This window comes from Chiloscyllium punctatum, chromosome 16, assembly GCF_047496795.1.
Source record: "Chiloscyllium punctatum isolate Juve2018m chromosome 16, sChiPun1.3, whole genome shotgun sequence".
NCBI classification, from domain to species: domain Eukaryota; kingdom Metazoa; phylum Chordata; class Chondrichthyes; order Orectolobiformes; family Hemiscylliidae; genus Chiloscyllium; species Chiloscyllium punctatum.
This window is the reverse complement of record NC_092754.1, coordinates 3,157,580-3,180,020: the sequence shown is the minus strand read 5'-3', so window position 1 is coordinate 3,180,020 and position 22,441 is coordinate 3,157,580. Positions and strand designations below refer to the sequence as shown.

At 38.1% G+C, this 22,441-nt stretch overlaps 1 protein-coding gene across 3 annotated transcripts in view; it reads right to left on the bottom strand.

Moving 5' to 3' along the window:
- LOC140486902 (guanine nucleotide-binding protein G(I)/G(S)/G(T) subunit beta-1) overlaps positions 1-22,441 on the bottom strand; it is a 69,383-nt gene that overhangs the window by 8,060 nt on the left and 38,882 nt on the right. For 2 of the 3 annotated variants that reach the window (XM_072585996.1, XM_072585994.1), the window contains exons 2-6: positions 15,127-15,234; positions 13,172-13,210; positions 9,457-9,563; positions 6,981-7,044; positions 192-354 (exon numbers count right to left, since the gene is read on the bottom strand). In XM_072585996.1, coding sequence (XP_072442097.1) covers positions 192-354; positions 6,981-7,044; positions 9,457-9,563; positions 13,172-13,210; positions 15,127-15,183 — 430 coding nt within the window. In that variant the 5' untranslated portion in view covers positions 15,184-15,234. Of the gene's footprint in view, positions 1-191; positions 355-6,980; positions 7,045-9,456; positions 9,564-13,171; positions 13,211-15,126; positions 15,235-15,589; positions 15,726-22,441 lie in introns of those variants that run through there. The other variant, XM_072585995.1, reaches the window with a different exon arrangement.

Sequence of the window (22,441 nt, the reverse complement as noted above, 5' to 3'; positions counted from 1 at the left end):
AGACCATAGCTCCTACATCAACTCCACTTTCTGCCCTACTTCCATTTCCACATGTATAATCACCACTAGTTAGTACGTAACCACAGCAAGGTCAAAATGCCCATTAAAATTAATGGGAAAAACTTACCAGCGTCTTTACACAAACACGGCTGCAATCTTCAATAAGATTAAAGGTCGATTAGATCACTTACCTGTATGCCCAGCCAACTCACGACTCACACGAACATTTCCTTCACGAGTTTTCAGGTTATAAATGGAACAGATGTTGTCCAAACCACCACAAGCAACGTAGTTACCAGATGGAGCATATGCACAGGTCATGACCCAGGAAGACCGGAGAGGAATGGCATGAACCTACAGCTCAGTCACAAACAATAAGATACAACTTGAAGGAGTGCCTTACTAACAATGTATGTTAAGAACTTTTTTCCTCACCAAATCAGTTGTAAAAATTCACCTCATTACTTAGCAAGAGTTCACAAGATTATAAATTTCCATTGCTTTTCAAAGCCAATTTTGTTAGTTTACATCAACGCTTCTACTAGGATGGCTCGTCAGAGGTTTGTTCCCACAAGGTGGGCCCAGGTTCAAGGTGTGAGGAGCAAAGTTTATGGGAGAAGTGGGAACGTTTAGGGAAATGTTTCATACAGAGGGTGGCGAGTATCTGGAAGACACTGCCAGTGGAGGTAGTGGAAGCAGGTATGTCAGCAACATTTAAGGCATATTTTGATTGGTACATGAATGGGGCGGGAGGTCAGAACACATGCATGTGCAATAATTAGCAGGTCTAAATAAGGAGCAGGAATCAGTGCAGGCTTGGTGAGCTGAAGGGCCTGTTCCTGCGCTTTACTGTTCTTTGTTCTCTTTGGCATTTAAAAGCAAAAGAATCTAATACAAGCATCAAACCAGCTTGAATCCATGCCCAGAGCATGAAGCTGGTCCCTGCATTACTTGTCCAGTGACATTACCACTACGTCATCACCTCAAAAATATTGCTGATGTGCAAACAAGTATTCCATTCCTTCAGCTGCTACTTGGCCAAAAATCAAAATACGTGCAAAAATATATTTGGAGCGGTACTACTTTCAAGTGAAATATTTCCAATACCAGATAAAACTTTGCCAAAGAGCTTAAATAAGGAAATGCTCAAATGTGGAAACACTCATCACCAGCGGGATGTAATCCAACTTTAATCCTCAATACCAGTGAAACTATACAATTAATATCCCTTCTGGAAAAACTCAGAACTGCAGATGCTGGAAATCAGAAACTACTGGAAAAACATTCTTTTGAACGGTTCATTGGACCTGAAATGTTAACTCTAGTCTCTTTCCACAGAAGTTGCCAGGCCTGCTGAGTTTTTCCAACAATTTCTGTTCTTGTCCCTTCTGGAGAATCTAGTTTTTCTTTCACAACTCAAAATATGTTCTTCCCACATCAGTAATACCAAATTTACACTCAAACCTGACCAAACATGAAGATGACAATTCTCCTGAAGCCAACACTGAAGCTGTCAAAACAGTATTAAGACACCAGATGTACATCAGAACTGGGAGTAGATGGCTGCTCAGTCCCGTGTGTCTGCTATTGATATCTTGACTAATCTGACAGTGGCCTCGATTCTACTTCCCTATCTCTCCTCTATACCTTATATACCTAAATCTTAAAAATATTTAGGGACCAGTGTTAGCTGCTCTCTGGAAGAATTACAAAAAAAAAGACTCTTTGGGGAAAAAAAATCCTCATGTTTTAAATGTAAGAGCCATTATTTTTAAACTGTACTCCCGAGCGCTAGTCTCTTCTGTAAGTGGAAGCATCTCTATAGTTTCCATTGAATCTGCAGTTAAGTGAAACATGAAGCAAACAAGCATGCAAATTTGTAATTTAATAATGCTGCAATAGTATTACTTTGCATCATGAAAATATATACACACAAAAAAGATAAAGCCTGCCAATGCACTAATAATTCACTCAATGAATTTGGGTGTACTCAGTTCTGAAGACTGATTAGATTAAATTGATTTACTGAATTACATATTGGGGTGTGTGGGGGGGGGGGGGGGGGGGGGGGGGTGTTGGCAAGGCCAGTTTTTGTTGTGCATCCTAACTGCCCTTGAACCTAGTAGTTTGTCAAGACTGAAAGCCTGGGGTCACATGTAGACCAGATCAGGTAAGGATGGCAGATATCCTTTCTTAAAGCAGATCGGTGAATCAGATGGCAATTTTAAGGTCACTATTACTGAGATTGTCTTTATTTTCCAGATTTTAACTAATCAAATTTAAATTCCACCACCAGCCACTGTGGCATTTGAATCCTGTTTTTCCATTAGAACCTGGACCTCTGGATTACTAGTCTAGTGACATTACTATGCCAGTCACCATACAATACTAATCCTAAACAAGTACAGAATTTCATTCCACTGTTAGTTATAATGAGCACTAGAATTCAAGTCCACTTTAAAAAGTGAGAATATCGATGGAACACAGATAGTGCTCCCACCAGCTAATCAGAAAACATGACTATCCAATTAATACTATCACACAACTATTAGAAATATCCACTATATTCTCTCAATTCACCAGAAACAAAACTATACAAACACAATTTTTAAAACGTAAAATTTGATCAGACTCAAAATGACAGGACAACTGTTTCTCTTGGTCAACAGTTTCAGGTAGAAACCAGGACAAATGAAACATTTTCTCAAGATGTGCAGTTGAAATTAGTTTGTCCCTAAATAGATCACATGCAATTAAAAACATCTGAAGTACAGCTGGAGGCCCAGGGTGGGGCAGGAGGGAAAGGAGGAAGGGAGAAACTTGCAGTAAATTTGTATATCTGCAAAATAATTTTCTTCCTACACCAACATGGGAGCAATTGTAATTACAGAGTTACAGGAGTACACGACAGACCAGATACATTCATTTTTGATAGCCTCCTAATCAGAACACTATCAAGATTAAGTATTTCAAATTAAACTAATACCTTCTGCACTGAACTTTAACTTGGCTGTTTGATATAACGACAAAGTGCCTCAACCATCAGATTTAAAAATGCCCGAAAGGAGACCGTTGACTCACCAGGATTTAATAATAGCAGTACAAGTAATTACAGAGTTGCTGAACACCAGAACATAACCTTACTAAAAAGGTAGAAAATAGAAAATTATTCTGTTACACTCAAGAAACAGGTCCCAAGTGAACCTAATTTTTTAAGCCATTCAAACTTTACTGTCCCTTACTTGGGATAAAAGTTTATGATTTTCAAAGCAATTAGAGAGATTAACAACTACCTGCATTTACACAGTGTCGGAGGAAAACATTCCAAAGTTCTGAAATTAGACACAGCCGATTAAATTGTGTTTGAAGGACCTTGAGACAGAGACTGGAAGCCAAATGGCTTTCAGGAGAGAATTCCACTCCACTTCAAGATGAATGAAGATGCAGCCACCAATGAGGAGACAGGGCAGGAGTGTGGAAGAGGATGGGCAGGTATGTCATCAAGCTCTAGCAAAACGGACATCAATGCAAATTGGGGGAACTGTCCACTGATTGTGGTCTTAATGAGCATAAAATAGTTACTTGTCAATATTGATAAGACAATCATTGCTGCAAGCGTAGTGTCTTTGGGCCAATAATTTTCACTCGCTTATCAATAATCTTCCTTCCAAAAAAGGATCAGAAGTGGGCACATTTATTGATGACTGCAGTGGTCAGTATGGTTCATAACTCAATATTGTGAAGCAATTTCTTTCCCTTCCTCCCAAAAGACTAACTTCATTGTCACTGATAGTCCCCAAAATCTTGGAAGTACCACTAAAAACTTAACTGGATCAGCCAAATAAAGTAGCCAGAGAGACAGATAGAGGTTCAGCATTCTGTGGCAAGCAACTCACCACCTGACCGTCCAAGCATGCCCACAATCTACAGTGCACAGGAATGGGTTAGTTGTCGGGATAAGTAACTCCAATACAACAAAACTTTATACATGACAAAGCAACCTATGTGATCACCACCACACCCGTCACCTTAAATCATCCAAGTTCCTCATCACTGAGGAACAATGCTTGTGCGTATTAATTACAATATGCAAAGCAGCAACTCAAACTTCCTCCAACATTACCTCAGACCCACCACGATTTCTAGTATCTAGAAAAGCAAAGCACAACAGATACACGGAAGCAGTAGCATCTGAGAGTTCCTTTCCAAGGCCCATATAATTCTGAGTTAGAACTACATGGCCTCTTCATCATGGTCACTGGAACTCCCTCCCTAAAAGCACTATGGGCATGCCTACATCATACTGGTCTCAGCAGTTCAAGACAACAAATCACCACATTTTAAAAGATAAATTGCATAGAATCGCTCGTATGGAAGCAGGCCATTTGGCCCATTGAGTCCACACTGCCCCTCCAAAGCGTAGCCCATGCAGACACACTCCCTCTACCTACCCCTGTAACCTTGCACTTCTTATCCACCTAGCTTGCACATTCTTAGTGGGCAATTTAGCATGGCCAATCCACCTAACCTTCATATTGTTGGACTGAGAGGGGAAACTGGAATTCCCAGAAAGCCACACAGACATTGGAGAACATGTAAACTCACCCAAGTGTGGAATTGAACCTGGGTCTCTGGTGCTGTGAAGCAGCAGTGCTAACCACTGAGCCACCGTGCCACCTCTATCATCCCAAATTGCCCTTGAGAAGCAAAGTTAAAAATCATACAACCCCAGGTTATAGTCCAAAAGGTTGATTTGGAAGCACGAGCTTTCAGAGTGCTGCTCCTTCATCAGGTGAGTGTGTGACACAACCTGAGGAAGGAGCAGCGCTCTGAAAGCTAGTGCTTCCAAATCAACCTGTTGGACTATAACCTGGGGTTGTATGATTTTTAACTTTGCACACTCCAGTCCAACACTGGCACCTCCAACTTTGGGATGAGCAAGCAATGTTCAACATACCCTGAGATTTCGCTGGAGAAACAGTTAAGATATACTTTTAGGCACTGTTGTAATGAGCATACAACCACAAGCTCAGGGGACTCTGTATAGGATGTTAAAGCTGCAAACAACATGCTTCAAGCTGGGACAGCAGACAGGTGGGGGACATCACTGTAAAGGGAGAATGCAACAACTCTGTCAATACCTACAAAAGTGAAGAAAGTGCACCAGGCGACAATCAAAAATAATGTAATTTGTGACCAAGGATGATTCAGCATCAGAATCAGGAAAAATGGAAAGTGACCACACATATAATAACCTAAGAAAGGCGGTTCATGATAGGGCCACAGTTTACAATGATAGATGGAATTTTGGAGTAGGGGTAATGGCTGTTTTGAAAGGAAGAAGGACATTACTTGGAAATTATTCACACCATCACCTGGATGTAACACAAACTGACAAAAATAGAGGTGTCATTGTACTTCCAAAAGTATGTAGCTGGTGAACATGTTGAACTCCATGCCTCCAAAGTGCAAGTGTTTAGTTTTGCAGTGCTTTTTAATAACAGTTACTGGTCATTTTTAGAGTCAGAGTCATAGAGATGTACAGCATGGAAACAGACCCTTCGGTTCAACCTGTCCACACCGACCAGATATCCCAATCCAATCTAGTCCCACCTGCCAGCACCCTGCCCATATCCCTCCAAACCCTTCCTATTCATACACCCATCCAAATGCCTTTTTAATGTTGCAATTGTACCAGCCTCCATCACTTCCTCTGGCAGCTTGTTCCATACACATACCCACCCTCTGCGTGAAAAAGTTGCCCCTTAGGTCCTTTTTATATCTTTCCCCTCACCCTAAACCTATGCCCTCGAGTCCAGAACTAGAGGGTATAGGTTTAGGGTGAGGGGAAAGATACGAAAAGGACCTAAGGGGCAACGTTTTGCTGCACTATAATTTTTAATCGTGAAGCTCAGCATCTTGAAATGGTTAATAAAATTACAAACATATTAGAATAAATCCAATTTAATAAAATCAGACTGGTTAAGGTGGTTAGGCTTATCCAGCTGAACTTCAGACACCAGGTCACCTACATATACATCTGTAATAGAGCTCCTCCTTTGCCCCCTGCCAGTGCTCATTCCCCACATTTACTACCTATCCCTATTTGTGATGGAGGATATAGTGATTTAAAATACACAACATTATAAGAAAGTCTGCCATATAGTTTGTCATTGTTAACTCCATTTCATAGATACTAAGTTTGATACTATGCATTAATGAAGCTCAGTGCTGCAGTGGACTGCAAGAATTTCCAGCTGATTCTTTACCAACTCCTTTGTTTCATCAGCAAAAGATTCTGAACATTTCAGTACTTCTGAAAACTTTAGTTACAACCACTGACTGTTTCAAGCCTGCAGCTGTGCAGATTCAGAATCAATGCAGAAATATAAACATTCTAATCCAAAGTAGAAAAGCTTTTCTAATGCCTTTTCTACTTTGGAGAAATTCCACAAATTTACCTCAGCTGAAATATTTAATGTTAAAGTCCTTGAAGTTATGGTAATTCACAGTTCAGAAGAGTCATACCAGATTCAAAAGGTTAACTGTTTGTCACTCTACAGATGCTGCCTCACCAGAGTTTTGCCAGCATCGTTGGTTTGTTTCAGATTTCTAGCACCAGGAGTAGATTGCCTTTATTCAAGGATGTAAGCAATCCTGATCCATCACCAACCAACAATTTGTGTACAGCCACCAGAACCGGGAACCATGACTGATTTTATTCCTTATTTAAATAAGGCAGACAGATCAATTTAGTTTAGAGCTGAATGTAGGTTGCTCTAAACATGGCTCGTTTATCCAAAGAGCTTGTGGAGAAATTCATAAATTTTAAAGTTCCAGAATTACTTGATCCAACGAGTCAAGTACTGTAGTTAAACTCAATTAGGTGCCATGGATTTATTTTGAAAGTTCATTTGTGTCAAGTGTAGCCATGGAAACCTTTGAGCCAAATTCAATTCCAAACTTAAGCCTGTACTCACTTTGTTTGTGGTATAGCTATCCCAGATGATCAATTTCCCATCCTGGGAGGCACTCACTAGCAGTCTACAGGGGAGAAAAAAAAACAATAATACAGCTGATACCATATTCAGATCACATGTGGATTAAGGCAAAACATTGCAGTTCAAAAGTGATCTTTAAAATCTAAAATAAATTCAACTACTTTTTCACTACATGTGTACTCCATAAACAAGTTTATAGGATTTAGTTTACAGAAATGAACACACAGGTTCACATGAAAAATAAAAAAATCCTCTCCAAAACAGTCAACTGTTAAACATAACGCAAATCACAAAGTTTGTATTAGGTTTTACCTCAACTCAAGTAAAACATTACTCCACTCTCAAATTATCTGTAGTCCACAATACATTTTTGCCCATCGCATACATGGAATCAAGTTCATTGAAATCCAAAAAATGATTTCAAAGTGACTTTCTTGAAAAAACAACCTTCGATTTAATGTAGAAAATGAACACGGGGTTTCAGTGCTTTTAAAGCCAAAAGATCCAAATACCAAACCTTCCTAAACATATTCAATAAATAACTTTTTGTCATTTATCTATTCAATTAGAAATAATTTCAATTTATTTAACTTTTGGGAGTACAAACATTACACTTCAGTTTAAACACTTGTTCACTGTTTTATATAATATACCTTGTAAGATTGGTTAGTTATAACTTGGTGCATGCTTCCATTTAGGTAGCAGACATTTACATTGTTCATTTTATCGAAATACATAGTAAACTCAACAGCACTTCCATAACTTGAATGTTATGATAGGTGGAGTTCTACAGATCTCAAATTTTCCTATGTCATGAACTGTCATGGGCTTAGTAACATGAAGCAACAACAATTAAGGACTGCAAAAACATTTTGCCATCTAAATAATAACTAATGCTGCTTTTCTGGGCTTTTGAATTTTGGTTAGTGTTGTGATAATTCTTATGTTAAACCTAATCACTCTGCCAGTTAGCTTTGCACATATTGGTACTATTGTTACCAGACAAATGTTCAACAAATTTAATATTTGAATACAGTGCATCAGTGCTATTACATCTTTTCATAGTTATATCACTGTGCAGTCAACAATTTGTCTTTTATAAAACAGGTATATCATTGTACAAGCTACATGGCCCTGTAATTATCAAAATTTAAATATTCCATTCCACAGATATAAAGCACTTAGCGTGTCATGTGTTATTTGCAAGAAATATGTCCATAAACAGCAGGTGGAAGAAGTGGTAAACAGCAAACCACCTGACTGCAAATTCAGGAGAGCTATGTTGAGGAACTGCTTTGTTCACAAATAGTCAGCAATGGAATGTTTACTAAAATTTGTGTTCCAAGTGTTTGATTTAGTGGATGTTTTGACAACAGTAATACATGTCTTAAGGAGATTCCAAGTGGATGGCCAATTTAAAAATATCTGAACTACATCAATGCGCTCATCTGATGAATAATGGGAGAATCTTATTTTGCCTATCTGTTGCTACAATTTGATAAAGTTGCAGAAATGCTGGGTCATCCTGCTCATCCACAAGAATATGCCTATTCCCTGATGGACTCAAGTATGAGTGCATCTAATCAGAGTACTTAAGATTTCCCTAAAGATTTAACACACACCTGCTTCAATTTAATTAAATAAAGTTATGGTTTTTACATTTACGAAGCATTTTTCTAAAATCTGAACATTTAAACCATGCTTTAAATGAAGCATTATCTTGTTGAAATTGAAAATAGTTCCAATGTCAACATAAAACTGTAACAATTAGCACTGCACTGGTGCTAAACGTTACATTGGCACATTAGCTTTTGTTGTACTTATTGCCTTATTTCAACAAAGCTGGTCTGACAAAATATGATCGATTAATTAAATGCATACAGGAAAGAATGCATCTAAGCAGGTTTCTCATGAAGATTACATTTCAATTTATCTTATTAAAAACTGCACATTCCTAGCAATATGAACTGGGTAATGTCACAATTAAAATTAGCGGCAGTGATAGACAATCCATATTAGATCAATCAGCAAGTTGTTCACATCATGAGAATTGGAATAAATTTTCATCTATAATTGTTTCAGTACCAAATAATTATTAATGCAGTCCTCCATTAGGTCTCTTTCTTGGAACCTTGGTAGCAAATGCGTTGTATTAAAGCATGATATGGTTAACAATTCATAATGTTTTTATAGAATGCCACTGTTTATGTTGTGCATTAGTTGCTCACTCTCTAGAGTCATTAGATAATGAAAACAGGCCCTTTGGGGATAAAAGGAGCAAACAAAATTCCATTTAAAATGGCATTGCGCCAACAACTAGACTGTTTGTTATCTTAAAATTTTTTTTTTTAAATCCTAATGAACTTATTTTATCCCAAGGTCCTACTCTACACAGTCACTATCCATCTGAATCTATAGACCACTTAGAAAACAAGATAACTAATGATGTACACACCTGGAGTCAGTACCCCAATGCATTGCATAAATCTTAGCAAGATGGCCTCGTAGTGTTCGCCTGGTACGCATTTGAATTCGCCCTACTGGGTCAATGTTAGCTGTGATCTAGAAAAGGGAAAGAAAAATGTCAGCTTGCATAAAGTAAACCTTTCCCATAACAAGTATTTTCAACACCACAACCACACTACCCACAGATCTGAAACCATCCAGTACAAAAAGATTCTCTGTCAGTAGCTAAATTAAGATTCTATACTTAAAGAGAAAAGCAGCTGATATTTCAAGTTGACTTTAAAACTGTTCTGAAAATAAAAAGTCCTGCGCCAACTTGAAACACTTTCTCTCGACAAATGCTGCCAGGCCTGCAGAGTATTTCCAACACTTGCTGTTTTTACTTCAGACTTTCAGCATTATATTTTGCTTTTAATTAAACTTGTGGTTTTGTTTTGTTGGCTTTCTCAATTTGCCAGCTTAGTAAACATGGTTAATGAATCAAAGATTTTTTTTTGGGTAAGGACGATTTAACAGCAGTTGTGAATAGAAACTTAGATGGACTTCCTGCAACTCTCCTGAGCTCTGGATCTCCTTTCCCAATTACCACATGCCATTGATATCCAAGCTAACGCAGAACAGGGAAAAATGAGTATTTGGTAGGAATCTGAGTTACTAAGAAAATGAATAACTTCATGATGGTGGCAAAATGATCCATGAAACATGATAAACCAGACAACAAAAATATAAAATAGGAGACAGCCAGAAAGTGGTATTAAGCTATAATCATATCAGACAATTTTTTCAAGTGATGGAGCAGGCTCAATGGAACTGATGTCTATTTCTGCTGTTATTTCTTATAAACGTAAACAAAGTCGCAAAAGGTTAAAATTGAAAAAAAAGGAAAAGTCTTTAGGTCACTGACTATGAAACAATAGGGAAAGATTTACATGGGGATTAGTAATTAAGCATTTCACATGCTATGACCAAATATAATCATGAATTTCTCAATAAAGCATGTTCCAGAAATATGTCTGTGGGTAAGTGGACTGCAAGTCATTTCATTAGGATGTGCAATAAACTATTTGATATTATGTGACTTACGCTTCCTATTCTTTACCAAAACTTCTCATTGATGTTTCATCCTATTGTACTACCTAATTTTTATGAAATCTTCAAATTAGACTACTGTAGAAATTACATTCAGGATTAAGTAAAAGGTTCTACAGACATGAACACGATAAATTTATCCTCAGCTTAAATGATGGTAAGTGGCTAAAACAAAGGTCATATTAATTCTGTCATGACAGAAACTAATTTCTTAGCTGTTCTGCCTTCATTTTCTTGCCATATTACAAAAGTTATGGGTGAAAACTGAAGTCCAGCTGTAGCAATGGATACAAGAAAGTTTGTTGACTGACTTAAAACAAAATAAATCTAGCTATCCTTGCAACGTGAATAGTTTTTTTTTGCTGACTTGTATAATACAAAATGTGCAAACACTTCAAGAAAATATAATAAGCTTTTAAAATGAAGGAAATACAATTTCACTGCCCATCTGGCTAAATCTGCATTTGTAGATCACAGAAACCATTCAAAACTATGTTACAGAGAATTGAAGGATTGGTTCCTTTTCTCTCTATTCTTCCTTTCTAAAATTGAAGATGAGATAGAAACAAGATTATGACCCATTACAAATCCCCAAATAGTTTGAACAATTCATTATTTACCATTTCAAAGTTTGTGGTTGTGAAAGCTGTTAGATCACCCTCCTTTATCTTTCTGGTTTGTTGACAGCCTTTGCATCACCAAGGCCTCTAACAATGCACCACTTAGGGTGACACATGGCAGCTAAGCACCCTATAGTCCTAGGCCGAACTACATGAGATCTCAAAGAAACAAAGTCACCCCAGGAATGTGATGTATAGGCCCACTGTCCATCCACCAGGTTTCAGCTAGGAGTCAAATAGAACCCACTGCTTTATGGGTTTGGCTTCTGAAAGTCAAAGATGCTGAAGAATTCCATGGGTAATTGACAACCTCTAAGCAAGTGCCTCTGACAACTCTGTGGGTTCTAGGTGCAGTGTCCTTAGCCTTGCTATGGATTCAATCCAAGATCATAAAGGGAGTCAGTTTCCAAATTCCGTTTAGATTGTACATCCAAAAACAAAAGTGAGGAGGACACCTTATCCACATTCTTTGAAGTCAAAGGGCCACCACGAGCCAGCAGTTTACACATTATTACCTCAGTTCCATTTGTAGAGAAGGGTGCCTGGAGTTGCCTCCAATGATGGAAATCAATGCATTAATATGTCAGTCACTGCCTGGATCAAACTGGGAAGTCACCTGCTGCTAAGCTGAAATGTCTGCTTTTCTCTAGGGGTGCTTTAGAATTAAGGATGCTATCCTATCAAAAAAAAAGCTACCCACAAATAAAAAAGCAAAAATTCTCCATTAAGAAGCTGGAGCTGCAGGACTGTTCAAACAATATGCAGCCTTGCAGTCAACAGAAAACATATACAAGAGACTCAAGCTGATAGCTAATGTAAATAGTGATGCCAGTTGTGGGCAGTCATTTACCATCACACTAAGTGGTTTCAGAGCAATGCTAGCTAGCTCTGCATACAAGGTGTCAGCAGAGATCAACCCACACCACTGGGAGGGGAAGCTTCATTTGGCACCTGTAGTATACTGTGCCCTTTCAGAATTAGCTCATTCAACTAAAGAAATGCAATTTCTTAAGTGATTGCATCTAGGTTTCAGGCATATAGCCACCATCCCTTCAAAATTCATAGATGTAAGTCATTCAGGTTGGGGAGTTAAAGAATGTTTAAAAGTAAGATTCACAGAATTAAAGGCATATTAGAATATTTGCTATTGGAACAAATCTCAAACTTCACAAGAACAGAAAAAAACGATTTAAAAGTAAAGGGAAAGAGTGTTTCAGTCATTGGAGCTCCAACAGCTGTAAAACGTGAACTAAGGTCTCCTGTTCATTATAAGCTTGACTGTCTTTAAATATGGCTAACTTCACATGAATCAATATTCAGCCAAATTTTAAAGTTTGCTTACATCTTGAAAGGATTATGGCTATTTATTTTGCACTTCATATTTCCTTTCACTATTCACACACCCCCTCCACCCCAAAAGCACTTCAAATTGCCCCTCATTAAACTGCAATGGCTATATGTCTAGCTCACTAACCTCTTTATGCCTTCCTGCAGTTTCTACATCTTGCAAGACTCCCTAGTTTGAGACTACGCAAACAATGTTATTGCTCCTCTACCTACACTCAAATCATTAGTACAAACAGTAGTACTTGGACAGGTTTAAAATCTTCAATTTGTTAAAATACAAATAGTTCTATATTCTGACTTTTAGCTATTATACAACCCATGCTTTAAATTTTAAAAAGGTTTCTTCCAGATTTTATCCATACATACATTTCCCACTGTGCTTTATTAATTCATATTTCAATACCTCAAAAGAAAGAAAATCAAAAGAAATTAGCTAACCAACCCATCCTTTACAAATGCAAGCTGATAGCCCACTTTTTGAAGTATCCATTCATGAATACCCACAAATTTGTTTACCCACAAATGAAACATAATTTCGCAGTCTCTTTTTTGTGAAGGGATTTTCTGAATCTTTATAATATGAAAAAAGTGGAAAAGCTTCAAAAAAAATTTAATGATTGAGCAAGCCATCAATAACTAAAACCTCACCTGGGCCAGAGTGGCATCCGCACATGCTTTCCTGGCATCCTGAAAAGGAAAGACAACAATTAAAAAAAGCTTCAAAGTATTTCAAGAAAAGTGCATCAATAGGGCATTGAGTTAGTTACAATTTTCTTTTCTAAAAGATTGGGATGTGGAAGACAATAGCAAAATAGTTAATAATTGCCTAACTTTGCTGTCCCAATGGTAATGAGACACATGGGATTGGAGTTGCTTAGGCCATTCCAGGAGGGAAATCTAGATGTTAGATATTAACCAGCTGTGTTCTCTCAATTTCTCAGTTTCAATGGTCATTTTTTACCATTTTCACAATATAAATGATTGAGATCAATGGTATTGGAGGAAGAGAGCTCAAACACATCCAACAAGTCTATAATAGGCTCATTTATCTCTCCACTCTGCAGCCACCCTGCCTCTACTCCTGATGAAGGGCTTTTACCCGAAACGTCAATTTTCCTGCTCCTCAGATGCTGCCTGAACTGCTGTGCTTTTCCACAACCACCCTAATCTAGACTCTGGTTTCCAGCATCTGCAGTCATTGTTTTTAACCTATAAACAGACTTACCGGTGGTGCAATCTTTCCAAGTTGATCCAATTTTATCATTCACAGCTATTCATCAAAATATATATTTGCTGGGTTGGGTTCTTGCATCAAGAATTGGTCGGTTGCAAACTTAGCTGAACAATTTTAAAAACTGTCCAACTGAACCCAGGTGGCAGAAAGCACAGGACACTGGCCATTTATATCCTAACTCCATGTTCAAATACAGGCCAATAAAAACTTGCTCGGCCCAAAAGTCATAACCCAGCAGTTTGGGTTATGGATTGAAAGTACAAGTCTGCTCCTTAGTGACTGAGGAGTCAAGAGATGGCTAGAACAAGTAATGGGCAGGAATGGCCAAATTAGTACAGCACAGTGCTTTGAGGATTGGGTCAGGATAATTCAGATAGCAGATGCTTGAAATGAGAACTCCTCATTCAAACAGAAACATTTTCAGCTTGAGTACTTCAATGGTTAACACTTTTCCAATTGATTGTTTCTGCAGAACTTATACCAAAATGCTGGAGAAACTGATTTGTTTGGCATATTCTGTACAACAACATAAATGCATTTTTCAAAAACAGTCAGTGAAGTATTTGAATCTTTGAGGGTGAGAAAAGAGCATAAACACTACCAATGTGGGTGGAATACTTCTGTGCTGTGAGCTTGATGTAATACAAAATGTGTACGTAAGGTGTTCAGTTGAAAGGAGCCAACGTATTTAAATTCTTCATCCAACAATGGAAACTTTGCAAATAGGTAATTTATACCAGGTGCATGATGGACCAGAGGGAAGTCAGCTGCCAACCGTGTAAACATGTTTTGTAGTTAATGAGGCCTAAAGCCTCTCAAACCTTGCCATAAATTTTCACAAACAATCTGACTGCCCCCATTTGAGACAGAAATCAAAGACCTATAAAAACAACTATTTAGAGGGTCTTTGACAGAATCCAGAGTGTTCAGGGACAATAGTTGTTATGCAGGCATTGTACATACATGAAACATAATCAGGAACATACAAGATGAGGATTAAGTAGTACCTTAATGCCCTGGAGACTTCGGACTTACTGACAACGTTGAATGATTTCAATTAAATGCACACTTTGGGAGAAGGTGGTTTCAAATGCAGGAAATGCAAACAACCTAATCAGCTCCCATCAAAAAGTACACTCTGCAGGCCAATCACAATGCACTCCACCTCCAAAAGAAAGCTTTTCAAGATACCAAACTTGCTATTCAAGAAATTACATACAAACCTATAATTTACCATTTAAAGTACAGTATTTTAGTAGCAATATAATGCCATCCCTTTTAAGCTTAATTTTTAAAAATCCAGCCACATGAATTCACGCCAAACTAAAATACAAGTTTCGCAAAGTGGACCAAGTGATATAATACTCACTCGGATCTGATTCTTCAGTTGCTCGGCCTCTTGACGTAACTGATCCAGCTCACTCATTTTCCTGTACTAAACTTGTGCTTTATTGCCTCCACTTGGTCACACTGATTTCTGAAAGAAAAACAGCAGAAAGTCACATTCTCCGCCATGAGGAAGAAAAATACATGCTAGAGCTCCTAAAGTAGCTAAAATATAGGTAAGGATTTATAGTGTATAGGACCAAAAAGCAACCAAACTTTTAAAATATGTTGAGAACTTTCTTGCACATTTTTCATTTAGTAAATACATATGAACAGATTAACAAAAATATGCAATTATACAAATTTAGCATGTCAGAGCACCTAAAGCTTTCTCGTGAGTTGCATATCTGTTTTAAATGCTCTTAGCACTGACAAGAATAAAGAATCTCCAACAGCAGCAATCTGAATTAGGAAATCTTTAGAACTTTTAGTTGTTACATACTTACAATTCTTTTTGAGTTTCTAAATATTAACTTGTCTTAAATGATTCAAAACTTTCTTCCAGTCTAGTCTATTTGCTAGGTGTGTAGGACTGCGTCTTCCTCAGCAGTATAATGCACTCAGGCTCAGTGTAGTTGATTCTGCGGCTCAGCCAAATCGGTTTAACAAAACCTGCTGATTATATAAACCCACTGCAATCCATGACCTAAATCCAGTCACTGCTATAAGACATGCAAGTTCCACTTACAATATTAAGCCTACAGAAAGTTGGGATTGAGATGGAACAATGGCCAGATTCCATTCATAACCAGAGATGAAACCACTGAGAAACTAGGACTACAAAAAAAAAACAGATTCCATCTCTTGCCATTTATCCAGAAGAATCTACTAGCATTTCACTCCCATTCATAAATCAAATTCTTAGTTAAAATTAGCTGAAGTTCTAACTATCAATTTTGCCACTATGAAAAACAAATGGCTAAGTTGCAAAAGTTCTAACTTAAATTGTTTATGAACTTCATCTTACGTCACAAGACATCCATTTAACAGCTTCTCGAAAAATCCAAACTACAAAAGCAAACAAACTAAATTTTCAAATAATCCCCAATTCAAATGACAAACCGACAGCTTTAGGCAATATTTATGTTTTGATTCACATTGAACAGTTCTGTTTTTATGCTAACTACAGATGAAATTTAACATGAACATAAAATGTTAACTGTGGCTGATGAAATTCATTGCCCAATTCACCAAGATGGCAATTATATTTGAAGAGAACAGCTGTATCAGTACTGTGCCAGGATTAAATCTTAACTATAAAATGCCTTTCAACCAGCATGTTTATTGGCCCATTCTCCTAAACTGGGTTTGCAGCGAGGCAATGACACCAAATCCTTTAATCTTTTTATGAAAAAATATGGCAGGATTAATGCTTTTAGAACAAGATTAATCCATACAGTTGTCAGTACCATTTACTGCTCAGTGCAATGAATGACCTTTATGTCATTTTAATCACACTAATTTACTCACTCTCCGTGTAGCTTCAACTTTCTCAGTAGCTGATGCATCTAGACAGCTCCAGTATAACAGGCAAGGCCCAGATTTGACCTCGAACATTATTAATGCTATTAACACCTACCAACTGGTCCAGCGTTATTGTTATATTCCAATGATCCTAATTTTCTTAGTCACAGAGTCAGTTTTACCACAATAAAAATAAAACAAAGAACTGGAGATGCTGGAAATCTGAAACAAAAACAAATTGAAAAACAACAGGTCTGGCAGCACCTGACAGGAGAAAGCAAACTTAACGTTTCATGTCCGGTGATTCTTCAGAATTATTAGTAGCCTGGAAAAAATAGTATTTATGCTGAAATTGAAATTTTTTTTTGGGGGGGGGGTTGAGCAAATGGGAAGAAATCGACTCTAGAGAGACAGAGAAAGACATGAAAGGGGTAGGTGGGCAAGGAGATGATAGATAATAGGCCAGGACAGAAGAAAAGCTGAGTAAGAGATAGAGTGAGAAAATGGGTTAGCTGTGTTGAATGCAACCCACACCCATCCCAGTTATGACATTTGATTTTAGCACAGTCACCCATTCCCACATATTCCTAGGCCCATGATCACAGTAGATGACGGATTGCATTCAGGACTGCTAATCCAGTTTCTCATTCAACTATCATCTCATTTTTTCTTCTGTCCTGGTCTGCTGTTAATAATCTCCTATTTATCTATCCCTTTCCTCTTTATCTCTGGTCAGTCTCTCCAACCAGTCACTCAGTCAGGTCTCCCCTCCACCCCACTTGACCGAGCATAAATACTAATCTTTCCTCGCTAACAGCTCCAATGAAGAGTCACTGGACTAAAAACGTTAACTCTGCTTCCTTCTCAGAGGTCAAAGGCCTGTTTCCATACCGTATTACTTTATGCTGCCAGACCTGTTGAGTTTCTCTAGCAATTTGTTTTTGTTTCATTCTTATTGCACGCTGGTCCCATATAAAAAGGTTAATTATGAACACAAACCACTGGATTAAATAAAATGGACATTACTTAGAGAGAGTGTGCTTCCCAGGAATAACTCAATGGCATTTTTCTTAGCCTGCAGTAGTTATCTTTAGACCTGCTGTGAAATCTGACAGGTGTTTAGCATCAGTGAATTCATGCACTATCAAGATGTCTTGCAAGCAAATTGAAAGTTGTTGCAACCAATGACTGGAGGGCAATTCTAATAAAACTTAACTTACTGGTGAGCCTAAAGAAACCAGTTGGCATTCAATCCTTTATTATTCTCACTGACACACACAGACTTCCAAATAAATTAAAGATACTGCAAGAACTTCAGTTTGCATGCTGGGCTTATCTAAACTTTGCCTAAATACAGGTGAATCTCAGATACATTTTTAATGGCTGGCTTAAGTATCAGTAACTTCTCCAGTTCAGTGTCAAGTGAAATACCAGCTTTCAGTCACAATTATTATGCACAGACCAGATATGCATAGTGTTCAAATGAACAAAATAAAACATAACAGGAATTGGTGTAACATATCAAATTAATAAAACATTTTTATTCACCTGCAAGTGGGCATTACTGGCTGCCCAGCATTGATTGCATTTATCTGTTGGCATTTTCGATTACCAAATAAAATTTTGTAGTATAGGCAAGTAATTTAGTTTTCCAGGTATATGGTCATCAATTAATCTGACAACCAGTTCCCTTGTACATACTCCAACATTGTAGGTTTCTTTAAGGGGATCCGTAGTCCAAATAACTGAATGCTCATGATGAAATTAAAGATATGGATTTCCACAGCATATTACACACCCTCAGGATACCCCAAAATATTTTAGTCAATAAATCACATCTGAAGTTCAGTCACCTATAATATTGGAAACTTGGAAGCCAATCTGTGCACAGCAAGCTCTCATGAATAGCACTAGGATAATAACCAGATAATCGATTTTAATTGATGCTGACTGATTACATCCATAATTAAAATAAAATCTCAGTGGCAATTGTGTTGCTGCTCTTGTACTCATGTCAACTACATTGACTAGTTCAAACTGGATTAGCCAATTTGGATTACACACACAACAGCTGATTTGAAGGAGCAGATATAATGTATAGCGAGCAACTGAGAAGGAAGACAGGAACATTAAAAGGAAATCGAAAATAAATTAACAGCAGTGAGGTACTGAGAAAACATTAGATACAAGATTACCCTTCCCTCAAAGCGAGTGCGGAAACCAAGAGAGTAAAATACCAGGTTTCACAAAATATAGGATAACCTCAGTTATCCGATCTACTTCGGATTATCCGAACAAGACCTAAAGGTCCCTGTACATGCGTTTCAATTGAAATAGGAAAATTCTATTCCTCATCCATTTATTGCAATGTTTTGTAAATTTGAACAGGAATATAGATGCATGTATGCTTTAACAAATAATTAACTTCAAATATATATTCGAGACATGACTTTAGGATTAAGTCTTATACTTTTTAATGAAAAGGCTCTCTGACACCTATTCTCCTCAAGGACAAAGGTCTGAGGCTGTGAACACACAAGTGTGCAAGCCCGAACTGTGCGCTCTTTAACAGCAAGATTCGCTCAAAATTGACTCACTGTTCCCCCACTGGAGTCAGCAAGTTTGGAAATTTGTAGCTCAGGTTGAAGTTCTGGATGCAAGTTTGCTCACTAAGCTGGAAGGTTCGTTTTCAGATGTTTCATCACCATGAGGTAACCTCTTCAGTGAGCCTCCAGTTATGGCATGCTTTCTAATTATGTGCTTAGGTTTCCTTGGGTTGGTGATGTCATTTCCAGTTCTTTTTCTCAGAGGATGATAGATGGGATCCAAATTATGTTTGTTGATAAGAGCTCCAGTTGGAATGCCATGCCTGTAGGAATTCTCGTGCATGCCTGTTTGGCTTGTCCTAGGATAGGTGTGTTGTCCCGGTCAATCTGAGACATTCTAGGACAAGCCGAACAGAGAAACACACGAGAATTCCTAGAAGCGTGGCATTCCAACCATAACTATCAACAAACACGGTGATTTGGATCCCATCTATCACCCTCAGGAAAAAAAAAAGAGCAGGAAATGACAACCCAAAGAATCCTAAACACAAACAGAAAGCGGGCCATAACACTAGTGCTTCACTGGACGCTCACTGTTGATGTTACTTAATATGGTGATGAAGCGTCTGAAAACAAACCTTCCAGCTCAGCGAGCAAACTTGCATCCACTGACTCGTTCCATTTTGCAAACCCAACAATTTTTTTCCTCAGCTCATTCTCCAAGGCAGTCAAAAAATGTGATTGCATTTTGGTTCCATTGCTTTTTCCGCCCATTATCCCATGACAAGTCTTTTTCTCCAAAAAGTAGTTCAATATATTTCAGCTGGCCAGAAAATTTAAGGTAATTTTTTTTTGATGGGGAGAGCAAATCAGTGAGTTAGTATACATGAAAATAAACAGGAGGAAAACTTGATGGGAGGAAGTACAAGGAAAACATTACCCCCACAAAAACAAAATTGACAAGGGGACGGAAACTGAAGTCAGCAAACAAATCTTTCCCCTCTCTCATGCTCCCCTTGTATTTTACACCTCCTCTCTAAGGGCTCGGCAGTCAGAGGAGGGACAGACACCACTTGGGTTAGTCTGGATGGTGGGAAGACACAGAACAGAAAGATGCCAGCTGCTGTCAAGGGCAGGATAAAACATAAAATGTCAGCGAAAATTTCCAGACTTAAGTCAAACACAAACCAAAAAGCCATTTTATTTGTAAAATATCATGGATCTTTAAGTAATATCCAGTGTTTGGATACATTTTATTGATTGAATAAGATAAACCAACTCTAAACAGGTTTTTAGGTAATTATGTTCAGTATGGCTTCCTTTGTTTATGATCAGCTCAGTTATCCAAACATTTTTCTGACCAAAAGACTCCCCTCTCGTTTCATTTGGATAAGTGAGGTTACTCTGTACTTGGAGATACAAGTGGCATTAGCATAGCAAATAAATTAATAGATGAAGTAAAAGTATGGAGAAAGAAGAGCCTAAATCAGTATTATGGAACACATGAGAATGCATGTACAGTTAATAAGATTGTTGAGTTAGATACAAATTGCCATGTGGAAACATGATGTTGTGCTGATAACAGCAACCTGGCTCAAGGGTGGGAAAAGACTGTACTAAATGTGCCTGGGTACAGGTGTTCAGAAAACATGAAGCATGCAGGCAGGTGGGGAGGCACACAGAAGTGTGGCAGTGTTGGTTAAGCAAGAACATTATAATGCTGGCAAAAGAGGATGTCCCAGATGGTTCAAGGACAATACCGGTTTGGCTAGAGTTAAGAGACAAAGAGAAGTACAATGGCACATTGCTCAGTGTAGTCTATAGACCACAGAGTGGAAAGGGTAGAAAGAATAAGTCGGCAAGGGAATTACAGAATTTAGGGTGTAGGTTTGCTCGCTGAGCTGTAGGTTTGATATCCAGACGTTTCATTGCCTGGCTAGGTAACATCATCAGTGGTGACCTCCAAGTGAAGCGAAGCTGCTGACTCCTGCTTTCTATTTATATACTTCTCCTGGATGGGGTTCCCGGGGTTTGGGATGTCATTTCCTATCGTTTTCCGAGGGGTTGATAGATGGCAGCTAGATCTGTGTGTTTATTTATAGCGTTGTGGTTGGAGTGCCAGGCATCTAGGAATTCTCTGGCATGTCTTTGCTTAGCCTGTCCCAGAATAGATGAATTGTCCCAGTCAAAATGGCGGTTTTTTTCATCCGTGTGTAGGGCTACGAGGGCTAGTGTCTTTTTGTGGCTAACGGGTGTTCGTGAATCCTGGTGGCTAACTTTCTTCCTGTTTGTCCTACGTAGTGTTTGTGGCAGTCCTTGCATGGAATTTTGTAGATGACATTGGTTTTGTCCATGGGTTGTACTGGGTCTTTTAAGTTGGTTAGTTTTTGTTTGAGTGTTGGTGAATTTGTGTGCTACTAGGATTCCAAGGGATCTTAGTAGTCCGACTGTCAATTCTGTCATTACAGAATTATGATGCCAACATGACAGGAGTTATACTGGAAACTTTAGTTGCACAAATATAGACTGAGATAGCTACAGGGCAAATGCTCCTAGATTGCACGCAGGGAAGTTCCAGACCCAGAATATGTCCTGTTCAACAAGTGCACTATTGGATCAGGTTCTTAAAATGAGGTGGGCCAAGTGAATCAAGTGGCCGGGGAGAATATTTAAGGAGACAGTGACCATTGTATTTTAAGGTTCAGAATGATGGTGAAGAATGACCAGCATTCATCCAAAGTAAGTTTAAAAAAAAATCAATTGGCAGAAAGTTAACTTCAATGGGGGAAGGAGAGAACTTGGGATGATTGACCGAAACAAGGGGTTAGTGGGCAATATTTGTAACTGAGCATTGGATTCAAAGATGGTATGAATACAAAGTTTATTATCTCAAATAGAAAAGGTAGGACTAAGCCTTGAATTATAAAAGTACATAGAAAGGATGGTAAATAGTACACAAGTGTCAGGTAAAAAACTGAAAATTGAGAAAGCTCAGAGTGGAGGTGAAAAAGCAAATTGAAACAGAAAATTACAAAAAAAAAGTGGCAACTGACAAAGGGGAACCCAAAGTCTTTTGAGAGTGTATGAACATAAATAGTAAGTGGTAAAAAAGAGCAGGGTTGATCAGCAACCAGATAGGCAGCAAGTGCTGCAGAGGTGTTAAATGAATACTGCTGTGTGCTGGTCTTTACTAAAGAGGGAGATACTAATCCAGAAGAAACTGCCACTTGAAGATTCAAAATTCCTAAGGAACAAAATGTTGAATACACTTAGTAATTAAAAGTTGAC